The 19,265-nt window shown below is 42.7% G+C and overlaps 3 protein-coding genes across 9 annotated transcripts; 1 reads left to right on the top strand and 2 right to left on the bottom strand.

The window, feature by feature from the left end:
• Positions 1-1,148: 1,148 nt before the first annotated feature.
• RPUSD4 (RNA pseudouridine synthase D4) lies at positions 1,149-8,676 on the bottom strand. The gene is made up of 7 exons (XM_077307145.1): positions 8,433-8,676; positions 6,937-7,102; positions 6,165-6,366; positions 5,396-5,489; positions 4,209-4,359; positions 3,152-3,249; positions 1,149-1,682 (listed from the first exon to the last, which is right to left on the bottom strand). Exons 1-7 carry the CDS (start codon positions 8,598-8,600, stop codon positions 1,488-1,490), a joined length of 1,074 nt encoding a protein of 357 aa, XP_077163260.1. The 5' UTR covers positions 8,601-8,676; the 3' UTR covers positions 1,149-1,487.
• Positions 8,677-8,928: 252 nt separating this feature from the next.
• HYLS1 (HYLS1 centriolar and ciliogenesis associated) lies at positions 8,929-17,143 on the top strand. 5 transcript variants are annotated; one of them, XM_077307149.1, is made up of 5 exons: positions 8,945-8,999; positions 11,180-11,261; positions 12,882-12,947; positions 14,880-14,991; positions 15,885-17,143. In XM_077307149.1, exon 5 carries the CDS (start codon positions 15,913-15,915, stop codon positions 16,777-16,779), a length of 867 nt encoding a protein of 288 aa, XP_077163264.1. In that variant the 5' UTR covers positions 8,945-8,999; positions 11,180-11,261; positions 12,882-12,947; positions 14,880-14,991; positions 15,885-15,912; the 3' UTR covers positions 16,780-17,143. The 5 variants fall into 5 exon arrangements, with proteins under 5 accessions (XP_077163266.1, XP_077163264.1, XP_077163265.1 ...); XM_077307150.1 differs by lacking the exon at positions 14,880-14,991; XM_077307151.1 differs by lacking the exons at positions 12,882-12,947; positions 14,880-14,991 and having other exon boundaries at positions 8,929-8,999.
• Positions 10,878-18,873, bottom strand: PUS3 (pseudouridine synthase 3). Of its 3 annotated transcripts, none has more exons than XM_077307142.1 (5): positions 18,789-18,873; positions 14,206-14,609; positions 12,799-13,361; positions 11,557-11,741; positions 10,878-11,363 (listed from the first exon to the last, which is right to left on the bottom strand). In XM_077307142.1, exons 2-5 carry the CDS (start codon positions 14,584-14,586, stop codon positions 11,047-11,049), a joined length of 1,446 nt encoding a protein of 481 aa, XP_077163257.1. In that variant the 5' UTR covers positions 14,587-14,609; positions 18,789-18,873; the 3' UTR covers positions 10,878-11,046. The 3 variants fall into 3 exon arrangements, with proteins under 3 accessions (XP_077163257.1, XP_077163258.1, XP_077163259.1); XM_077307143.1 differs by lacking the exon at positions 18,789-18,873 and adding an exon at positions 18,686-18,784; XM_077307144.1 differs by lacking the exon at positions 11,557-11,741 and having other exon boundaries at positions 11,238-11,363.
• Positions 18,874-19,265: the final 392 nt, after the last annotated feature.

The raw sequence follows: 19,265 nt of genomic DNA, 5'->3' as shown, positions 1-19,265 counted from the left end.
AAGAGAAAAAGCCCCTCCATCCAAGATTCAATGGAGCAAAGGGGTGGCAGGTTACAGTAGATGAGCGATAGGGATGTGAGTGTCCTGCATAGTGCAGGGGGTTGGACTAGATGACCCAGGAGGTCCCTTCCAACTCTATTATTCTATGACACTGAGTTACACCACAAGTTCTGCAAATCAGCAGCTATGGCTGCCTACTGTACTTTCATTATGGGAGAGCCGCACTCCCCTCACCAAGACCACATGTATATATTTTTAGAATCCAAAGCAAACTGTGTGTGTCCACAGTAATGCAGTGTCATAAAAGCAAATAATACACTGCAAATTCCACACTGCAAATATTGTTGGCACATGAGAGGCCAATTCCAGCTGCATATGAGACAGACCCAGTTTCTTTTAAAAGTCATAGCTCAAGTTGCATTTAGATAGGAGGGCACAACATCCATGACTGAATCTTTCAGTTCTTTGAAGCAACCAGCAGCATTGTGTAGGGCAGGGAGGGTTGGCATGGCAACTGACCACTGCGCCCCAGGCCAGGAATTTGGGGGTGACCTTGGATGCCTTACTGACAATGGAGGACCAGGTCAAGAAGGTAGCCAGCCAGGCAAAGCTACTAGCGCCCTACCTGTCCTGAACATCTGGCCACTGTGATCCATGCGACAGTCACCTCCAGAATAGATTTCTGTAACTAGCTCTACGTGGGCCTGCCCCTAGGCTTGATCCGGAAGTTACAGCTGGTGCAAAATGCAGCTGCTAGGGTCCTTACTGGGACATCCTGGAGGGCCCACATCCAGCCGGTGCTGAGGCAACTGCATTGGTTGCTGGTTGCTGCCCAGATCCGGTTTAAGGTGCTGGTTCTCACCTTCAAGGCTCTCCACGGTCTGGGACCCACATACCTTAGGGACTGCCTCTTGCCCTATGTCCCCCACAGGGCTTTACGCTCTGCGGGGTCCAATCTGTTCTTCCGATCTGGCCAGTTCTTCTGATCTGGGGGTGAGGGGGAAGGAGGAGGTTCCTTATTGTATTTATAAAAGACAGTTAACTAAATCCTTGGGGAAAAGTCTGTGAGTAAGCCTGGGGATCCTTGTAGAAACTAAACGGGATTCCTGGCTGTTTCTCTCTGCTTCGATTAGATTACACCCACTCGGCACATGCCAGGTTATTTATTCACAAGAATACTCAGTTCGAGTTGGGTTGGGCTTCATACGCCTCCTAACTTTCACTCATAATGCAGCTGACAGTCATTTTCGTGTCAGAAGCACGTGCATCTCCAAATAAGTTAAACCTTGTTGACGGTCCAAATCCCAGGTCTTGGAATTGCCACTTGTAGTCTCTGCAGTTGGGCACAAAGATTCTCCAAGCTGCCGGCACGCTTGGAAAGAGAAGACTCTCCTGCTCCAGATTTGGCAGTCTCAGGGTCTCGATGCCTTTGCAGCTGGTGGAATCTCCAACAAAGCTATTTTTCCCAATGAAGGCTTTGCTCACTTTTACTTCACTTCTGGAAACTCCAACTTCAAGCGTTTTAAGGAGCGAGAGAAAAAGCGGGGTGGTCCGCAGACTAAACGGAGTTCCTTCTCCTCTCCCTCAGGCAGGGTCAGTTCGGAGGCATGCAGGTAGAGGGGGATGTAACGGGCTTTGACCTGTTCCAAACCCAGTCTCTTCAGCAGAACAGCAGGAAGCTTCTGTTTAATAATATGGAGCAAAAAAGATGGGTGAATAAACTGAATCGCCATCATTAGAATCGCTTTGGAAGACATGAGAAGAGCCTTGCTGGATGTGACCCAACTATCCGTTGTTATGTTCCCCAGAACGGCCAAGCAGGTACTGATGGGAAACCCACTAGTGGGGCACGACAGCTACACCTTTCCCCACAGCTAGCATCCTGCCACTCAATGGAAAATTTCTATTTGCCATCATTGCTAATAGCCACTGGGACCCCCTATCCTCCAGGAATGTCCTCACTGAGGTTGCTAAGAAGTGAGTCCAACAGAGTATACTTATTTATTCAAATATTTTCATCCTACTGTTCTCTCTAATGGGGACCCCAAAGCAGCTTTCAAAATATAAAAATGCAATTTACATTATGAAATGCAAAAGAAAACACCCCATCCCGGGCTAGCTCTGTATGTTGGTACTCTAACAAGTTACCTTTCAGGTAGTGATGGTGTTCCTTATTTCTAACTGATCGTACCGTTATTGCACATTGGCTTTGGTTCCATATTGGAGACCAAGATCTAATCTCTATTCCTTCTCAGCATTAAGAAACACTGCTTGCTATGTAGCTTTTCACCTACAGTGCAATATAGAACAGCTCAAATATAGGTAAAGGTAAAGAATAAAGAATTATTCCAAAAGCAGCCTGCGGAGAGCCATGGCATATTTAGACTGAGATTCTGGGTTGCTGTAACTTTGCATCCTTGATAGAACAATGTTTGGCACAGGCTGATGCCAGAAGTAGAGGGTTGCTGAGGAATATTCTCTTTTTAGATAAGTCCTGACCTGGTGACCTTGCCCTGTCACAGCTTCCAGGCTGACCTGGAGTTGACTCTAAAGGAGTAGCATTTTTATACTGGTTCAGACGTCTGAGCCATAAGCCCTATGAGTTAGGCATATAAAATTCTATGCAACCCTCTGTTTTGCGCACATGTTTTGATTAAATGAGGACCCTGTGACTTTTTGGTTTTACTGCAGCTAAAATAATTTTTAAAAGAATAAAAGGTTTTCCAGTCTGATGTGTCTTTCGGCAAATCACACTTGGCCCCAGGATGTCAGTTAGACTGCAAAAAATTAGGGGGGAAATCAGAGAAGCAGAAGATCTCAAATGCTGCAGATGTTGTAGCTATACATGGGAACCTGAGAAAGCCATGAGTAGTTTTGCAGATGCACCCTTAGAACTTTAGAGCTAGACAGAATATGTTTTGAAATGGACCACAATATATTCTTGTTTCAGAGTCCACAAGTTTAGTGAATTACTGACATACTTTTGGTATGTGGCCAAACAAATAATCAAAAACAGAACAGGATGCGAACATGCCAGCCAGCATTCTAGAATTTGACTATGCCAGGCCATGAATTACCTGCACCTTTGCAGCTGAGATACACTGATGTTTTATCCCACCCTCAATGGCTTTTCACATCATGCATCTTTTACCTGTGGTGCCAACTTGTTCCAGTGTGAGTACTTGTGGTCCCCAAGTACTGGACAGTCCAAGCCATAAGCCAAATGGACTCTGATCTGATGTTTCACTCCTGCGTACAGAGCACGAGGGAAAGACAAGGGAATTTTTTTTAAACTACATCTTGGGTATATTTGCATACATGATTTATTTATTATTGGCAGTAATTTAGACCAGTATAACCATTGGTACTACAAGTCAAAAATATACGGCATTTCAGTTCAATAATGTACAACATATTGCATAGATATCTACATTCTCTGCAATGGGCTCCATGTACACTACCACTAGAGAAGGGGTCCCAAGCTGCTTTAAGACTGCAGGCACCTTTGGAATTCTGACACAAGACAGTGGGTGCAACTACAAAATGCCCCCTGTAGGATGCAAAGCCAACTACAAAATGACAGACAGTTAGGTCATGCACAATTCCAACAGTAACATCAGTATTTCAGGCAGAGGCTCTGTTTAACGAGACACCTTTTCAAATTAACAATAAATAAAAGTATTTCTGGCATACACACAGAGTAATGTGGGGGAAATTCCTAGTGCTGTTGTGGCAGCTCTGCTTGAAGCAACGCCTACAATATCTGTACAGCCAATGAGATCTCTGATGGCGAATCAGAAGCTCTGCTGGGCGAAATCCCTATCTGGCCCTGCCCACTTTTTAAGAACATTTGGCAGACAGCAAAGGTGCTGGTGTGTGCCATCGCATTGGGGACCTCCCACTCTAGAAAGGAAGTAGCTAATCCAGACAGGCGTCAATTTTAACAGGTGGGTAGTTAAAAAGGCACAGCATACTTACTGGAATAAAACACACATTCCACAATCAACTAGGATGTTCCAAGTCGACAGCATTTCTACATTAGTAATACAGCATGAGCAGCAGTCACTGAGGAAATCATTAAGCTCCCAGTGAATCAGTGAAATGTAGCAAAAGGCCACCTGACTCAGAGCACATAATACATTTTTGAGAGCCTCTAAAGAAGCTGTACAGAAGTCACCCAACAAAGAGCCATCCACACAAGGCTTCACCTGTGATTGGCTGGAGTTCAAGGAGGGAACAAGAAGCGGCGCTGCTCAGAACTCTGTAGCGGGTCACTGCTACATGGGCATCCCTATGCCGGCGTATCCTGAATGTCTTCCCATCCTCATGGGAAACGCGATAGTTCGGAGCAAGGGTCATCTAGGGCGAAGAAAGAGAACTAGATTCATCGGAGTACAACTTATTTATTTTTATATTTATATATCTCCCCTTCTTCGTCAAAGGCTCGGCAGAGCATATAAATACATAGTAGGGATTTATTAACTCTTCATTTTAAAATTCTAAAAAATCTTTAAAATATAGAATTAATTTGCTCAAAACCTCCTTCTCCCAGGAGAAGAGAGGGGGGCCATAATATACATGCCCTCCAATGGGTTAATTAGGTTGATTTAGGACAGGGAGGCCAGCAGATTTTGATGTTCAGGGCCTCAACCACATTCCTGGCAGAACAGCTGTCCTGCAGGCCCAAAGTAACTGTTTGAGGTCTCACAAGAGCCTGATTTTTTTAGGTAGAAGATTCCACCAGGCTAGGGCCAAGGCTGAACTTGTCTTGACCCTGATTAAGACCAGTTTAACATCTCTGGGGCTGAGGATCCTGATCAGCTTCTGCTCGCTAGATCTCAGTGCTCTTTGACTGACATAGTGGAAGAGACAGTTAAAGGCAAGAGTTAGGCCTGGACACAGCAGATGGACTGTAGACAAGAGAATAAGGAGTTTTTCAGCAGGCAGGCTGACCTATGCCAGCCTGGATACATAGCCCCATCCATACTTCCTTTGGATTAAGTGACTTTGGCAGAGCTTGTTAACAGACCTTGTGACTTTAAGCAATGAAACCAATACACTTGACTGGACAATATGGTGCTACAGGACATCCTGACAGGGGCCGTCTCACCTTGGGGACACTTGCTCCCCCAAGCAACATCAAGGGTAACACAGTCCACCACATGTACAGTTATAGTGGTCCAACCAGAAAGTGATACACACTGAAAAGCACTCAAGTATGATACAGTGTGTTCTGGATCAGGGGAAGCTGCTGCAGTACTGATTGTGTTGAGATTCACTGGAGCAATAAATGTAAGCTGAAGTACTTAGGAACAAAAAGGATATATCAGAAAACACCTCTATGAGAAATCCTGGCTCAGACAAGCAAGCAGGTGCTGAAAGGATGCCAACTCACTTTGAAGTGGGGCTGGTGGCTCACCACTTCTTTCTCAATAATGGGAATGTCCACCACTCCATCTGCTGGCTCTGGTTTTCCAATGCAGATGGCCCTGCCAAGGTAATAGACAGTTAAGCTTCTCAGTCAGGCTCTCCTCACAAGAAGAACGAGTGATCTAGGAGCTTTCTCTCAATTGCCACTGATCCCACAAATGACTGCATCTTATTACTTTGTTTGAAAGACATTTATGTTGCCTCGCCACTGAAGCATAAAAACATTTACACAATTAAAAACCAGGCCAAAATTGTAAAATTTATTCTAAAACACAAACTCATGGCTCACTGAATGCACACACATAACTGCCTTATATGTACCAGTCCACCAAGATCAGTATTGCACGGTATGTAAGCAGACAGTTTTGTTCAACAGCCATTAGGCTAGGGAAATTATATAAGGAAGTGATTCCTCCCCTCTGCTTCATCTGTCAGTAGATCAGGAATTATAATCTTTTTAAAATGTTTTACACGACATAGTTTGGATTTGTTTCATCTAAGAATGGCTGGCATTATGCAGTATTTAATAATAAACTCAAATTCAAGATCAGTATTATCTACTCAGGCTGACAGCAGCTCCTCAGGCTCTCAAGCAGATGTCTTATGCATCAGCTGCTACTAGTCCTTCCAACCGGAGATGCTGGGGATTCAACCTGGGATTTTTCTCATGCAAAGCAGAAGACCAGAGCTTTTCAAGAACAAAACAAGATGAACACTACTAGGATTGCCCCTACCAGTATTTCTTTCCCACTTGTCGGGTTCTGAACAGCTCTTGGATTCTACGTGCGATGTCCTGATCCCGCGCCAGCACCATCACACCCGTTGTCTCTTTGTCCAGCCGGTGACAAAGGTGCAGGGGCTCGGCTTTCATGCCATCCAACATCTTGGCCAAGATTGGCAGCACATCTGTAATACAAGTTTTAACCCCAGGACCACCTGGGAGGAGAAAGCAGAAACCATCCTTGTCATATACTTTTCAAAAGAGATTTTTAATCAGTGTAATCCAACTCCCCAGAATGAATCCATATTTAATGTTGGAACAGCCATTGCAGATCTTTGAAACAGGCAAGTTTCATGTGCGAGCTCTTATCAAACCACCACAGGCCTAATGCTCAAGAGGTGGATATAAACATCTGGATGGTTAGGGCGACCCTCCAGATTAACCAGCCTGCGGAAGAGAGCTTTGACTGGCATCTTAAAGGAGAGTGTCTGCCTCCCTCTGTGGGAAAGAAATGCACACACACCCCACCGGAAGCTGTCTGCTAGAAGGGAGTATATGTCTGTGGAAAATATGGGTTCTATCTTGTTATCTGTTCTATCCAAACTCATGCAGAGACCCCACCCACACTCTGATGGCTAGCACTTGTGTCTTAGGTAACCTATATTTTGTATTTCATGTTTCCTGGTTACTGTGGGTGAGGATTCGCTTTTCCCCAACTTCTAGTGAAGAAAAGCATATTAAATGCACAAATAAAGATAGTGAAGCAAATACTGCATTTCTCTCACCGTGTACAGGAAGGCCATATGGTTTGTTAATCACTACAATCTCTTTATTCTGGTGCACGATCCCTTTTTTGAGGGCCTTGGCCAGCACATTAGGATGAACCCGCTGTAGCTGTCGAGTGAGCTGATTAAGTTCGTATACACGCCTCATTATCGGATCTTTTGGAACCTGTGTATAACCAGTGAGAAAGGGACACATGACTAAATCAATTCTTAAGTTATCTTTTCCTAATATTGTATAGTCAAGAAAGTAAATGGGTAAAAGTGAGTAATAACCCAAGAACATCATTTTAAAAGAACTCTGCTGAAAAGTAGTAAACTAATGAATTCATAAACAGTGTATCAGAACTACAGCATGGAAACTATTCTTGTACTACAGCCAGACAAATCAATTGTCAGGGCAACCCTTGGCAGTTACTTAATTTTAATGAACTTAGATTAGAGTTAACTATGCAGTACTGGACTTTAAAGTTTCTAGTTCAACACTACACGGCAAAAGTATTCCAGTCTCTTTGCCTCACTCACTGTAAAGAAGTCTTGAAAAGCACTATTTGAAATGCTGATTATGAGACTTCTATTCCGGCTTTCTTTAAGGATTTCAGGATTCCCCCTTCAGTTTGATCCTCAGAACTACTGAATTTAAAATATGTGCCGTTGAGTCACAGCCAACTCATGGCGATACCAAGGCATTCTAGGCAAGAGATGAGCAGAGGTGGTTTGCCATTGCCTTCTTCCGTGTAGCAATCCCAGTCTACTTTAGCAGTCTCCCCAAAGTGGGTTATAAATAAATATTCCCCTGGAGACTGTAGTGACTTCCCAACTGCAGCAGAAATGAATGCAGGCGAGTTTTAAGGAACACAAGGAAGGAGGAACAGTAACTGAGATGCAAGAGGTCCCTATTCCTATGTGTGAAATGGAATGGACTGCAGGTCTGCCACCAAAACCACAGTTAAGACCTGAATTTTAAAAGATGTTATTGTTAGGTGCGAAGTTGTATCTGACCCATCACGACAATGGACAATGATCCTCCAGGCCTTCCTGCCCTCTACCATTCCCCAGAGTCCATTGAAGCTCGCACCCAGTGCTTCAGTGACTCCATCCAGCCACCTCATTCTCTGTCGTCCCCTTCTTTTGCCCTCGATCGCCCCCAGCATTAGGCTCTTCTCCAGGGAGTCCTTCCTTCTCACGAGGTGGCCAAAGTATTTGAGTTTCATCTTCAGGATCTGGCCTTCTGGCTTCCTTATTTTAAAAGATGACTGTATTGCCAATTCTCAATTCCCCCTAGCCAAAGCAGCAGCCCTGGTTATGAAGCCCTAAGCTTCTACCCAGCCAAACGTGATTCTGCTTTGGCATTGCTGTTTGTCAAGTTTCGGAATCCCATGGACAGAAGCAGAGTGCATGGCGGGAAATGCAAGTCCAGCCCAATTCAATGAGCTCCTGGTGCATGCCGGGAGAACCAGAACCGCTGCCGCCCAACCGCCAATTACTAACGGTCTCACCTGTACAGGCGGTTTTTTCTGCTCCCGATTCTGTGCGCGTATTTTCTCCGCCAGCTGCTCCGCGGTGAGAGGAGCGGCCGCGCCTCGGCCCTGGGAGAAAAGTCGCCGCCCTCCCGGCTTCACAGCAAAGCACCCGACGCGCCACGCGATGTTCCCTTGAGCCGCCATCTTGTTGAGTAGTCTCGGAGGCCGGGCTCAAGGGGACGCTAGAAGGGCGTGGCTACGTTGGCTTTCCCTTCTCTCGCGGGTTCCCAGCGCGGCAAATCAGAAAAGGAGGCGGGCCATTGGAAAAAACGCGGCCAATGAGCTCCCTCACAGGAGGGGGCGGAGCTACAAGGTTTCTCTCGCCCCACCCCCCTTTGTATTACTAACAACGCCCGTTCAAAACGGTAGGTGGGACGAGATCGTTAGCAGCCAATAATAGTGCCGGGGCGGAGGCGTACCTGGACAATCGGAAAGGCGCATTCCCAGGGGGGCGGAGCTAGAGTTCGGCCGTGGCATTTTTCAGTTTAAACGGCCGTTGAGGAAACAGACGACAGTCGCGGTGCCAGAGCAGAGAGCAGCGGAGTAAGTGTGTGGCGCGAGTCTCCCCTGGAAGGTAGCATGGCGATGATGCTCGTATTTGCTATGGGCAGTCGTCTCGTGCCAGGGCTCCGTTTCGAGCGCCTCAGAAAGGGTCTCTCTCTCTCTCTCTCTCTCTCTCTCTCTCTCTCTCTATATATATATATATATATTTATATATAATGTAGATATATAGATTTATAGATATATAGTTTTTATCTCTTCTCCCCTTAATTGCTTCTACAGTACTTTTTGCTGTTTCTTACCCCTCCCCAAGGTCTGTGGTAGTCTCTATGGCGGCTTTCCCCTGACGTTTAATTTCAGAACACCCCTGTGAGGTAGGTTAGGCTAAAATGAAAACTGTTGCCCCAAGGTCATTCCCACAGTTTCATGACTAAGAGAGAATAAGAGCCCAGGCCTTATCTGATAACTTAAGCCCTGGCTGTGAGAGCTGCAACTCCAATCTAAGGTCACTGATGGGATAACTATAGCACTGTGGTGCTAATTAATGTACTTAGCTTAATAACAGAAGATCCAGAATTATTTTAGTTACAGTTATTTAGATTTTGCCTGTCTCCTTTAAAGAGCTGCTTGAGGTGGTGTACTGCTAACAGTGTAGATAACTATAAAATAGCAAAGCTCAAAAAAATTAAGGAAAACTTAAAGTGATGGAATCTACAATTAATATCTGAGTATACGTTTTAACGGTTCAACTAAGTGTAATACTTTCTAGAGAAAAAGACCCAGGGTATAGGTTTGTTTTTCTCCACTCTAGCTATGAAAGCTAAGTGACAGAAGAGTTTAAGCTGTTCCTTAAGGCTCCAAATCCTAAGCTTATTTAATGGTATTTGTTCATATCAGTGCCACCTGCTCTTTGTATTTACTGAAATGTCTCCTGCTTTTCCACCTAAATAGTGGTTTACTGTAAGTAAGTTAAATCAGATATCAGTTAAAAATAAAATATTTGAAGTCTTGGATGGGTACTTCTCTATCTTCTTCCTCTGATATTAGCAGTTCACATTTGTTTTACTTTTCTTCCCTTACAACATTCAAGGAGGTACATCTAGGGTTTCTATAAGATTGCCTGTCCAAGCTAGTAAAATTTTCACATCCCACACCTTCAGACCATAACTTATTGTCCCCCACACACAACAGATTTATAAGCACTTTATAATCAGGGATTGATCACCGATACAAATAACAGCATGCAGTGTTCCTGTAAGCTCAAGGACTTCTGAGTAAATGCTAATGCTACTCGTCCCATAATATTAGGACAGAAATCAATGGTTTTATGTTGTAGCATGAGACACACAGCAGTAAAACTAATTTATCTCAAGTAAATTAAATGGGATTTAATGCTAAATTAAAGCTCTATATGCATTCACACCTATAAAGGATCCATATTGAATAGGAGTAAAGATAAGATAACTACCATAAAGCAAAATATGTTTGGGAATAATAGAATATACTGTAGTGTGCTATATTTGAGCAGAGAGAGAGAAAGATATTATTGTAGTACCACAAATAACATGAACTTGAATTTTAAACACAGCCCACTGTTCTGTATGCAATTAGAATGAGCATCTACAAAAGTCAGTCTTGAGTGTCTACTCTGTTTATTCTCTCAAAATATGCTTGATTGGATAATGTTCTATTGATTGTTTCTTCATCAATAGCAATAAGAGAAAACTTAATTTCCTTTTGCTTCCCTAGTATAGTCACAGCAGTGGATTTAGTTAATGCTGGATTTGTTCTCTGCAGTGTTTTTGTCCCCCCCCCCACACACACAATATTTTATTATTTACTAGGTGTTCGGTTGCAACATAAATACTGTGTGTTTATTTTCTTCTTCTGGGTCTATTGAAAGAAACTGCGAAGCCAGTATGATGGTTTCCCAATCTTTCTTTGGATACACTGAAGACATACAAAATTTATTTCTTAATGTAGCAAAACACTGACATCTCTTAGTCTTGGAATAGTATCTCTACAAAAGAAAAGTGTTGTATCAATACATGTATAGAAGTATATGAAAAGGCAGTCCCAAATGGAAATGTCAGTCTGCACTAACACAAACTCTCTTTGCAGCTTTTTCTAAAACTTCATGGTCTTTCTCTGCAATATCATGGAAACTGCTCTTTTCCGCCTGTTCATTTGCTTCTGTTTCTGTGTGCTTTGCTTTTTTACAGTGTGGAAGTTCAATACGTCCTCGACGCACAAAGTGACTGATGCGAGACTCCAAACCTTCGCATTTTGGGCGATCCATTAACGGTTTGTAGTTACGGGCTTTTACTCCCTCAGTCAAAGCACTGATTTGGTTGTGGACTGGAGGTTTTATTTCTTTCCAAGGAATTGTGGTCTCGTTGCTCAAGCCTGTAAATAAATGGAAAATATTGCTTGTCATCCTGTCAGAAGAATAGCTAAAACATTATGGATAGCCTTCCCCCAGCTCCTCTGCCCGTTTTGGATTGCTGTAAAACACAAGCATGGAATAATAAAAGGGGCATGGTGGTATCATCCACTGACCCAAATACAATAATCTCACTAGAAATGCATATAATCCTACCTGTGGGTATTTCAGCAAAATCTAGTCCCTGTAACATGCTGTGCAGCATATGAGACTTAACGGCATGATTAGCCCATAGCTGCTGTAAATGAGTAACGTTAAACTCCTGGACTTCACGGTCATACATCCATTGGAGATTTTCAAACTCACAGTCAAAGAGGACCAAAGGAAATTCAACTGCCATGCTGCCAAAACAAAAAATATATACATGAAAACAAAAGCTGATTTGATATTTCAATGCAGCAGGAAAGCACCCGTGGAATCTGGCATCTACATGAAGATCTCTTATAGAGATAAAAACTGTATACAACTCCTGATGTGAATGTAGTTGAATACCTATATCATAATATTGACCTGCATATTCTTGTTTCCAGAAAAAGTTACTAATTTTAGGAAAACTGGCTTTCAGATACAGTATGCTGTTCTGGTAAAAACCAGATGTTAGTGAACTTGTCAGTGAAATAGAATGGGAAGTATGTGATGTTGGGTATCCTTGATCCTACTGTGATGGGAGAAGGAGTATTCTTTTAAGTGCTAAAGGCCACAGGAAATTATTTTTCCCAAAACTATACTAACCTGTCCAACATCAGACTAACACCCCAAGACAATCTGACAAACTTGTAAAGACACGCCTGTCTCCTCAGATGCGCAATAATGTCAATCCTTAGGGTACACTACCTAAATGGTGGTGTAACATAGCATCAAATTGCAGCCAACTTTTGGTGATGCCATAGGACGAGGCCAAACTGGATGTCCATTGACTACAACTGTTGTGAGCCCCTGCCAACTGACCATGCTGGCAGGGGCTCATGATAATTGTAGTCCATGGACACCTGAAGAGTTGCAGTCTGGCCACCCCTGTCATAGGGATTTCAAGACAAGGAATGTTCAGAGATGGTTTGCCATTGCCTGCCTCTGTGGCAACCCATGCAAGTACTAACCAGGGCTAACTCAGCTTAGCTTCTGAGATTGGGCTAGCCTGGGCCATCTGTCAGTAATTAATGGTAGAATATATGTATTGCTTGCAGACCCAGTTAAAGAGATTTTAGAGAACAGGGCTAGAAAACACCCACTGGGCTACATGAACCCATAACCAGCATGTAAACCACCCAGCAAACCGCCCAGAGCCATAGGGGAGGGTGGTATAAAAATCTAAATAAAATAATAAAACCATTGAAATTTGATTTTCTGCTTTAACAAATCAACAGGAATATGCTTTAAAAATGTTAAGCCACATGTTACCTGTATTGTGGTTTTCTAGGATTGTTCTCTATATCCAGCAACTCATCGATGATATCTGGCTTCTCCATCCTTTGTCCAATCAGGAAGAGGATAGCCATCATACAACGGACTTGATGATAGAGGAACGCCTGGCCTGTCACTTCAAACTGGTACATTTGGAAAGGGTCTTGTTGCTTGGTTCTCTCTGTATCCACAGGCTGCACCTGTGCATTGAGAATTGTCCTTTGAAAATTAGTCACACCATTAGCTACATCCATTTTGCATAGATTACGAAAATCATGGGTTCCCACAAATCTCTGTGCTGCAATATTCATGAGAGCTACATCCAGGTCACCACAAGGGAAATAATAGCGATAAGTCCTCTTCAGGCAATTGAATCTAGCACTGAAATTGGGATCTACTGGGGCCCAGGCCAGTACTCTTATGTCAGGAGGGAGCACCCGATTTAAAATGTGAGTGTAGCGGATCTCCTCAGATGCGTTGCCAGCTTTGTCCTTTGTAGGAACCCCAAATTCCTCTACTGTCTTCTCTGAAAAGTTTGAGCGGAGATCCAGGGAGATCACCTGAAGCATTGGAGAGAAATATTATATTCTAGAGTTACATATGTAAAAAAGAACAAATAAGTAAACGTAAGTTTTTAGATAGTCCACTTTGAAGCCATTTACTTCACTGATTATTTGGAAGCTGATGATAGAATGTAACTTGCAGCCCTTCTCATAGTTACAATACAGTTCCTCGAACAGATACTGACAGCAAATATATTTGGTTTTTATTAAATTACTTTTGGGTGTTAGGGAATGGTCTCTCCAGTTAGTTTCCTGAGCCACCTGTTCACAGTGGAAAGCCAGGATTTCAGTGACCCAGTGGGTCAGTTTCCCCCTTACCAGAACAGGACCTCCTCACATTGGTTCTCAGGGTCCCTAATACTCCAGCAACAAAATGTTGTGGCAGTTGGTAGATTGAACTAGGAGGGAGAAACTTTCTGTTCTGATGAAACTTTCATCTGGATTTTAACCCAACATAATTGAATAATAATTCTGAAATTAAAATTCTACACATCTCTTAAATTTCAGCTGATAAGCAAAATATGCCGGAAAAAGGTTTTATTTAGCATTTATTTTTGAAATTATACAAGGTTTTTCAATTCCTATATGCTATTAAGTCTGTTTGTACAATAGAGACCCAAAGCGTTATGTTTACATCTTTTAATTTACAGTTAACTCTTAACTTGAATGCAATGCAAATGCTTGCTGTTAGTCAATCCACTCACGTATTCAAAGATCTAAATAGAGAACAGGAAAAGATATGTTATGAAAGGAAAGAAAGGTGAAGGGAAGGAATGGCTATCTGTAACTTCACACCCAAGCCAGCAATCCCACACAGAGGTTTAACAAAGCTTGTGCTTACCTGTCCAAAGGCACTAACTCCTTTGTCTGTGCGCCCACAACGATGATAATTAGAAGTCTGCCTACTCTCCACCAGACGGGTTTTGATTAGAGACTCAAACAATTTCTCTTCAATAGTATTGGTGGTGTTTTCCTGACTAGCAAAGCCCTGGTATTCCCAGCCCAGGTAGGCGATCTTCAGTGCTATATGTCTCCGGCCATAAGCACTAAAATCAAATGCCCGCTGCTGGCGCTTCTTCGTTTTCCCAGCTGTCAGAAGAGCTTTTTCTGTGCCTGTGGCCTCCTTTCTCTCTAGGAGTTTTCCTTGCAAATTCTGCACAGTATCTTCCAGTTCCTGAACTCTCTTTAGCAGCTTCTCCGTCTCTGTACCATTTACCTCCATAGTAATAAAGATCCCTATAAAAGCTGCAACATGAGAACTTGGTAAGAGTTAGTCTAGAATAGTAGCTACATAATTATTGAAGCTTTGTATTTGCTGCCATTTTTTTTGCAAAAACTAGATTTTCTTCGACTTACCTATACAGACATTGTGTTTATGCTTTCTAGTACTGAGAAAAAGAGTTTGTTTTCTTATGCATAATCTAAAATCTAAAAATACATTAAATACTTTTAAAATGAGCATTTGAAAACATGTATTTGAGGGCGTTGGTAATAACATTGGTCTCTTACTTGCAGTAAGGAGACGCGAGGGACACCTCTCTGAGCTGCAAGGGACAGAGAGAAAAGGAGGGCCTTTTCTGTGGTAGCCCTCAGACTTTGGAAGATCCTCCCCCTGGTGATTTCCCAGGTGCCTACATTGTATGATTTTTGACACCTGGTGAAAAGACACCTCTTTACCTTTGCAGGCTAGTTTCCACTGGATGCTGTCCTGTCAGGATGGTGGTTATGTTTTAATGTATTTTAGATTATTTTATCCTGCAACTTATTCTGTATTGTCGTGACCCATCCTAGGACCTTTGGGTGAAGATGTGGGGAAAATAATAAAAAAATTTAAAAGAAATGAATATAGCGTTTACCAGATCATTCTTCCTGATTTTGCATAGTCACACTCCAAATGGGAGTTACTTGTGTTGCAAAATTCTCCATTTTTAGTGTACTAAAGTAGGTTTCAAACTTTGGCTTCTGGAACATCTTCCATATCAAATAGGCTACTAAGAAATAGAGTATCCTAAGATATATTCTTGGGTGAGCATATTTGATATGGGATACTAGCCAGGCTTGGTGGTCTTTGCTGTTGCTCTCTAAAGTGCAAGTGCATACAAAACCACCTCTGGAAATGTGTGGCAGCAATGAATGGTAGGAGAGCATGGTAGACAAGCTGTTTTTCTGAGGAGCTCATATTCTGTTAATGATCATTTTCTTGAAGAAGCTCCAATATGTTTCCAAGGAATCTTAGGGCTGCTGGGAATCAGTCTAAAAACCACCCATATAATTACTATAAGTATTGTAGAAGGGATCTTGTCGGACTCTAGATTTTATTATTTTAATTGTAAGCTGCTTTCAGAAGGCCTCTGAGGCAGCACAAAAATCTCTTTAATTCTAAACTGACAGAAAGCAAGATAAGCTTCTGCAAATGATTCTCTCACAGTAATTTTTGCTTAATTATTAAACTTTGGTTTAATAAATAATAAACATATAACAGATTTGGATACTCTGTGAACATTAGCATCTCTCTTGCAGAATCAGTAACATCTGTCAAGGAGAAGCAATGGAAGCTCTGATGGGACCAGATAGGTACCGATGGACTAATATGAAATATGAAGATCAACTTAAAGCAGCTATGGCCTTTATCAACTTATGTGTGGAACATGGAGGGGGAGACAGCCAAAGACAAGGCCGTTTTCCACCTCAGATTGATCCATACACAAAAGCTTCTGTGACCTCTGTGAGCAGACCCTTACTTCCTGTGATGATCAAACATCCTCAGACAGAACCTACTTTGCAACCTGAGGAGCCCAGAGTATCTAGGAAACCTGTCATGAAAAGGAAGGTTCTGAGGCGAAGGCCCAATGGAGAAATACAGGTGACAGATGAATCAATCACCAGCGAACCCGAGTCCAGCGGTCTAAGTAATGCTGAGTATGGGGAACAGAGTCAGAGAACATACAGTCAGACCAGTCAGCAGGAAGAAGAAGAGTCTGAGGAAGAATGTGAGCCAAAGAGTTCCCCAGAATCAGAGGCTGCTTATTCCTGGAGATCTTCTGAAGAGAGCCAGAGCCAAAGTACTCCATCATTAGAGCAGGACGTGATCAGTACTGGCCACCCAAAGTCCTTTATATTACCAAGATTAGATCAACTAAGCCAAAATAGAATGAAGACTGACCGGGTAGCCCGTTATTTGGAGCATAAGCATGACTGGGAGTCACTGCGGCTACCAGGGGAGGATTCCAGGAGAAGCTTGCGGTGGAGCATTCGGGAGCAGATGCTGTATAAGACAGAATTTCCTCCTAGGTCTCAGCACATTTATATACCCAACAATTACCTGGTGCCTACTGAGAAAAAGAGATCTGCCCTGCGTTGGGGAATACGCTGTGACCTGGCAAATGGAATCGTGCCAAGAAATTATTCATCCTAGAAACGCAGAGTCCTTACAGTTGTACTCACAGCAGTATGCATAACTTAAGCATCGTCTAAAGTGGTCCTATTTTGTTTCCTTTGAAGTGTAAATCCCACATATTTAAAAATTGCTTTGACTTTCCAAATTGGTGTGTGCTGGTGCAGAAGAGATTTTTTTTTCCTTTTTAGGGCTACTTAAATGGTTGCTGTGAACAGATCACTTGCTGACCTGTAAAATAAGATAATCTGCAATTTACAGGAATGCATGTCAAGAACTTTTATTGTACCCACTTATTCCTAAACCAATGAATTCCTGCGTGAAGTCACTTTTTAACATCTTCTAGTTATTAAAAATGTGTGGAATAAAAATACTTTTTTCTCTATTGTGAAGCTTGAATTTTCTGACACCTAGTAGTTCTAAAAGAGCAGAATAAATCCTCAAGAAGAAGGTATACGTAATTGTTTCAATGGAACTGGTGTAATATTAAGCATGTGCTTAGAAGCAAATGTAGATAAAACCCTGAAGTTAAAATGTAAAGTTAAAATACAGGGGGGGGGAAGAGAAAGGAAATAGCACTTTATCCTTTAATAGGAAGTGGCAGAGAGGTTACCAGGTATGCTAATAATTGTTAATTTCTTTTTTAAAGATATAGTTTGGGGTGTTAAGATGCTTGATTTAAATTTTACACAATAGAAGCTGCTTGACTAAGCATATACCGCATAACTAAATTAAGAATTGCCTTGTCAAAAATACAGATAAAGAACCTAGTTTTATTTCAATGTGGCAAATTTGTGTAACATGCAGGATTAAAAATTGATCTAAAAAATTCCTGATATAAGTAGGTCAGCCCAACATCCAGCTACCGGCCGGAGTTTGGGCCACAGCTAAGCTATGGAAGGCCACTGGTGAGCTCTGGGACTTGGGAGGGTAAAGGGGGGGGGCTTCCACTGCCTAGCACTGGGACACAGGCCGGTTTTTGGTTGAGCCAGGCCCCTGGCAAGATCCAGCGTTCGGGGAATGGAACTTCTGGGGATGTTATCACTTCTGGTGTGCATTGAAGCCTGGAAAAAATTCAACCAACACCTTGCAGTTGGACCAAGAAGTAGGCAGCCAATGCAGTAACACTGGTATGATATTTCAACTACAAATAGCAAATAAGATGAATCATTTTGCACAAGCTGGAATTCATCCCCAAGAGCACCCTCACGTACTGTGCTTCATATTAGTCCAGCTTCAAAGTGGCAGCATTTCTGCCCTGGCAGGGTAGTCAACTACAGCTAGAAGGCCAAGTAAACTGTACGTTTAATTGTATTAAGGTGTTTCTGTTAAAAGCCTGATCTAAAAATGCTTCTGGTCTAAGTAACCTAAAGATCATTGTATATCAGAAAAAATGGGGGACACTATACCACTCCCAGACCCTAACCTTACTAACATAATCTGGATTGTCTGGATTCTACTTGACCCTCAGCCTCTTGAATGGGGCTAACATTGATTCAGAACAGAAATCTGAGTTACTTATAACACCTATGATAGTTCCCATTGGGATGGATTAACTTTAAACAAGCACGTTCTATAGGCCTCGCCTTACCCCTATAGCCTTAACTGAGACCTCAGACCCACAATGTACTGTTAGGAGGGTCATTTCGGAGAATCTCGTAGTGTGATCCTATACACGTTTGCTCGGAAATTTTGTCCCACTAGCGGTCAATGGAACTTCTGGAACTGCAGCATGATCTTACATACTTTTACTCAGAAGTAAATTTCAGCGAGGCCAATGCGATTTACTCCCAAGTAAGTCTGTGCAGATAAAAATGCTTGCGGGTAAATTATGCATGGGGACGGACTGCTCCCAATGCTGCGAACTGGTTTGTCCTTTCGTGTAAGAATATCGCGGCTTAAAGCAAGCCACGCATAGATCCCGTACCTTCTCCTATGGGACCTTAAGTGGAAGGAATCCATTTTGTCGCCTAAGAGGAAAAGCCAGCCTCCCCAGCAATCCCTATCAAATACGAGTTGTTCTCTCCTACCTCTGCAACAGCCTCCGTGCAGCGTCCCTTAAAAGAAGGGGAAGGCTGAGATTGCAGGCATGGCTATCTGCCTCTGACTTCCCTGTAGGAAATGACATAAGAGCTCCTCGTCACATGACACAAAAGGGCTTCTGGGAAATGTAGTCCTATATTAAAATACTCAAGTTAATCTCTCCCCCCCCCATAACCAGTTCAACGAATCTAGTGCGTATGTTTGCTGAAACAGATTGAGACGTCTAACCCTCTGGGATTAAAACCCAAGCGTGAAGATAATGCCGTGTCCCCTGCATCAGCGAATCAAGAGGTATACTGCTCCTAAACATGGAGGCTTCAGTGAACCACCCTCCAGTATTTTTTTTGTAATTCTGATATAAAGTTCTATAAAATAAAGGAGCCGTGAGCTTGTAGTAATGAGACTTTTGAATGGCTTCTAGTTAATATGAAGCTAAGGATCTATTTCTAGCCTGTTCTGAGCTG

This window comes from Paroedura picta, chromosome 12, assembly GCF_049243985.1.
Source record: "Paroedura picta isolate Pp20150507F chromosome 12, Ppicta_v3.0, whole genome shotgun sequence".
Lineage (NCBI taxonomy): Eukaryota > Metazoa > Chordata > Lepidosauria > Squamata > Gekkonidae > Paroedura > Paroedura picta.
The sequence above is the reverse complement of the archived record's forward strand: the minus strand, read 5'-3'. Positions and strand labels throughout refer to the sequence as shown.

Excerpts from the sequence above, each read along its gene's own strand:
- RPUSD4 (XM_077307145.1), bottom strand. The coding sequence starts at position 8,600 with ATGGCGGCTCAAGGGAACATCGCGTGGCGCGTCGGGTGCTTTGCTGTG. Across the intron at positions 4,360-5,395 it reads GCCACCAGCCCCACTTCAAA|ATGACCCTTGCTCCGAACTA; the intron begins GTGAGTTGGCAT and ends TCTTCGCCCTAG. Across the intron at positions 3,250-4,208 it reads TGAACTCCAGCCAATCACAG|GAGTGAAACATCAGATCAGA; the intron begins GTGAAGCCTTGT and ends CTCTGTACGCAG.
- PUS3 (XM_077307142.1), bottom strand. The coding sequence starts at position 14,586 with ATGGAGGTAAATGGTACAGAGACGGAGAAGCTGCTAAAGAGAGTTCAG. Across the intron at positions 13,362-14,205 it reads GAGTTAGTGCCTTTGGACAG|GTGATCTCCCTGGATCTCCG; the intron begins GTAAGCACAAGC and ends CCAATGCTTCAG. Across the intron at positions 11,364-11,556 it reads TTTTGCTGAAATACCCACAG|GCTTGAGCAACGAGACCACA; the intron begins GTAGGATTATAT and ends ATTTATTTACAG.
- HYLS1 (XM_077307151.1), top strand. The coding sequence starts at position 15,913 with ATGGAAGCTCTGATGGGACCAGATAGGTACCGATGGACTAATATGAAA.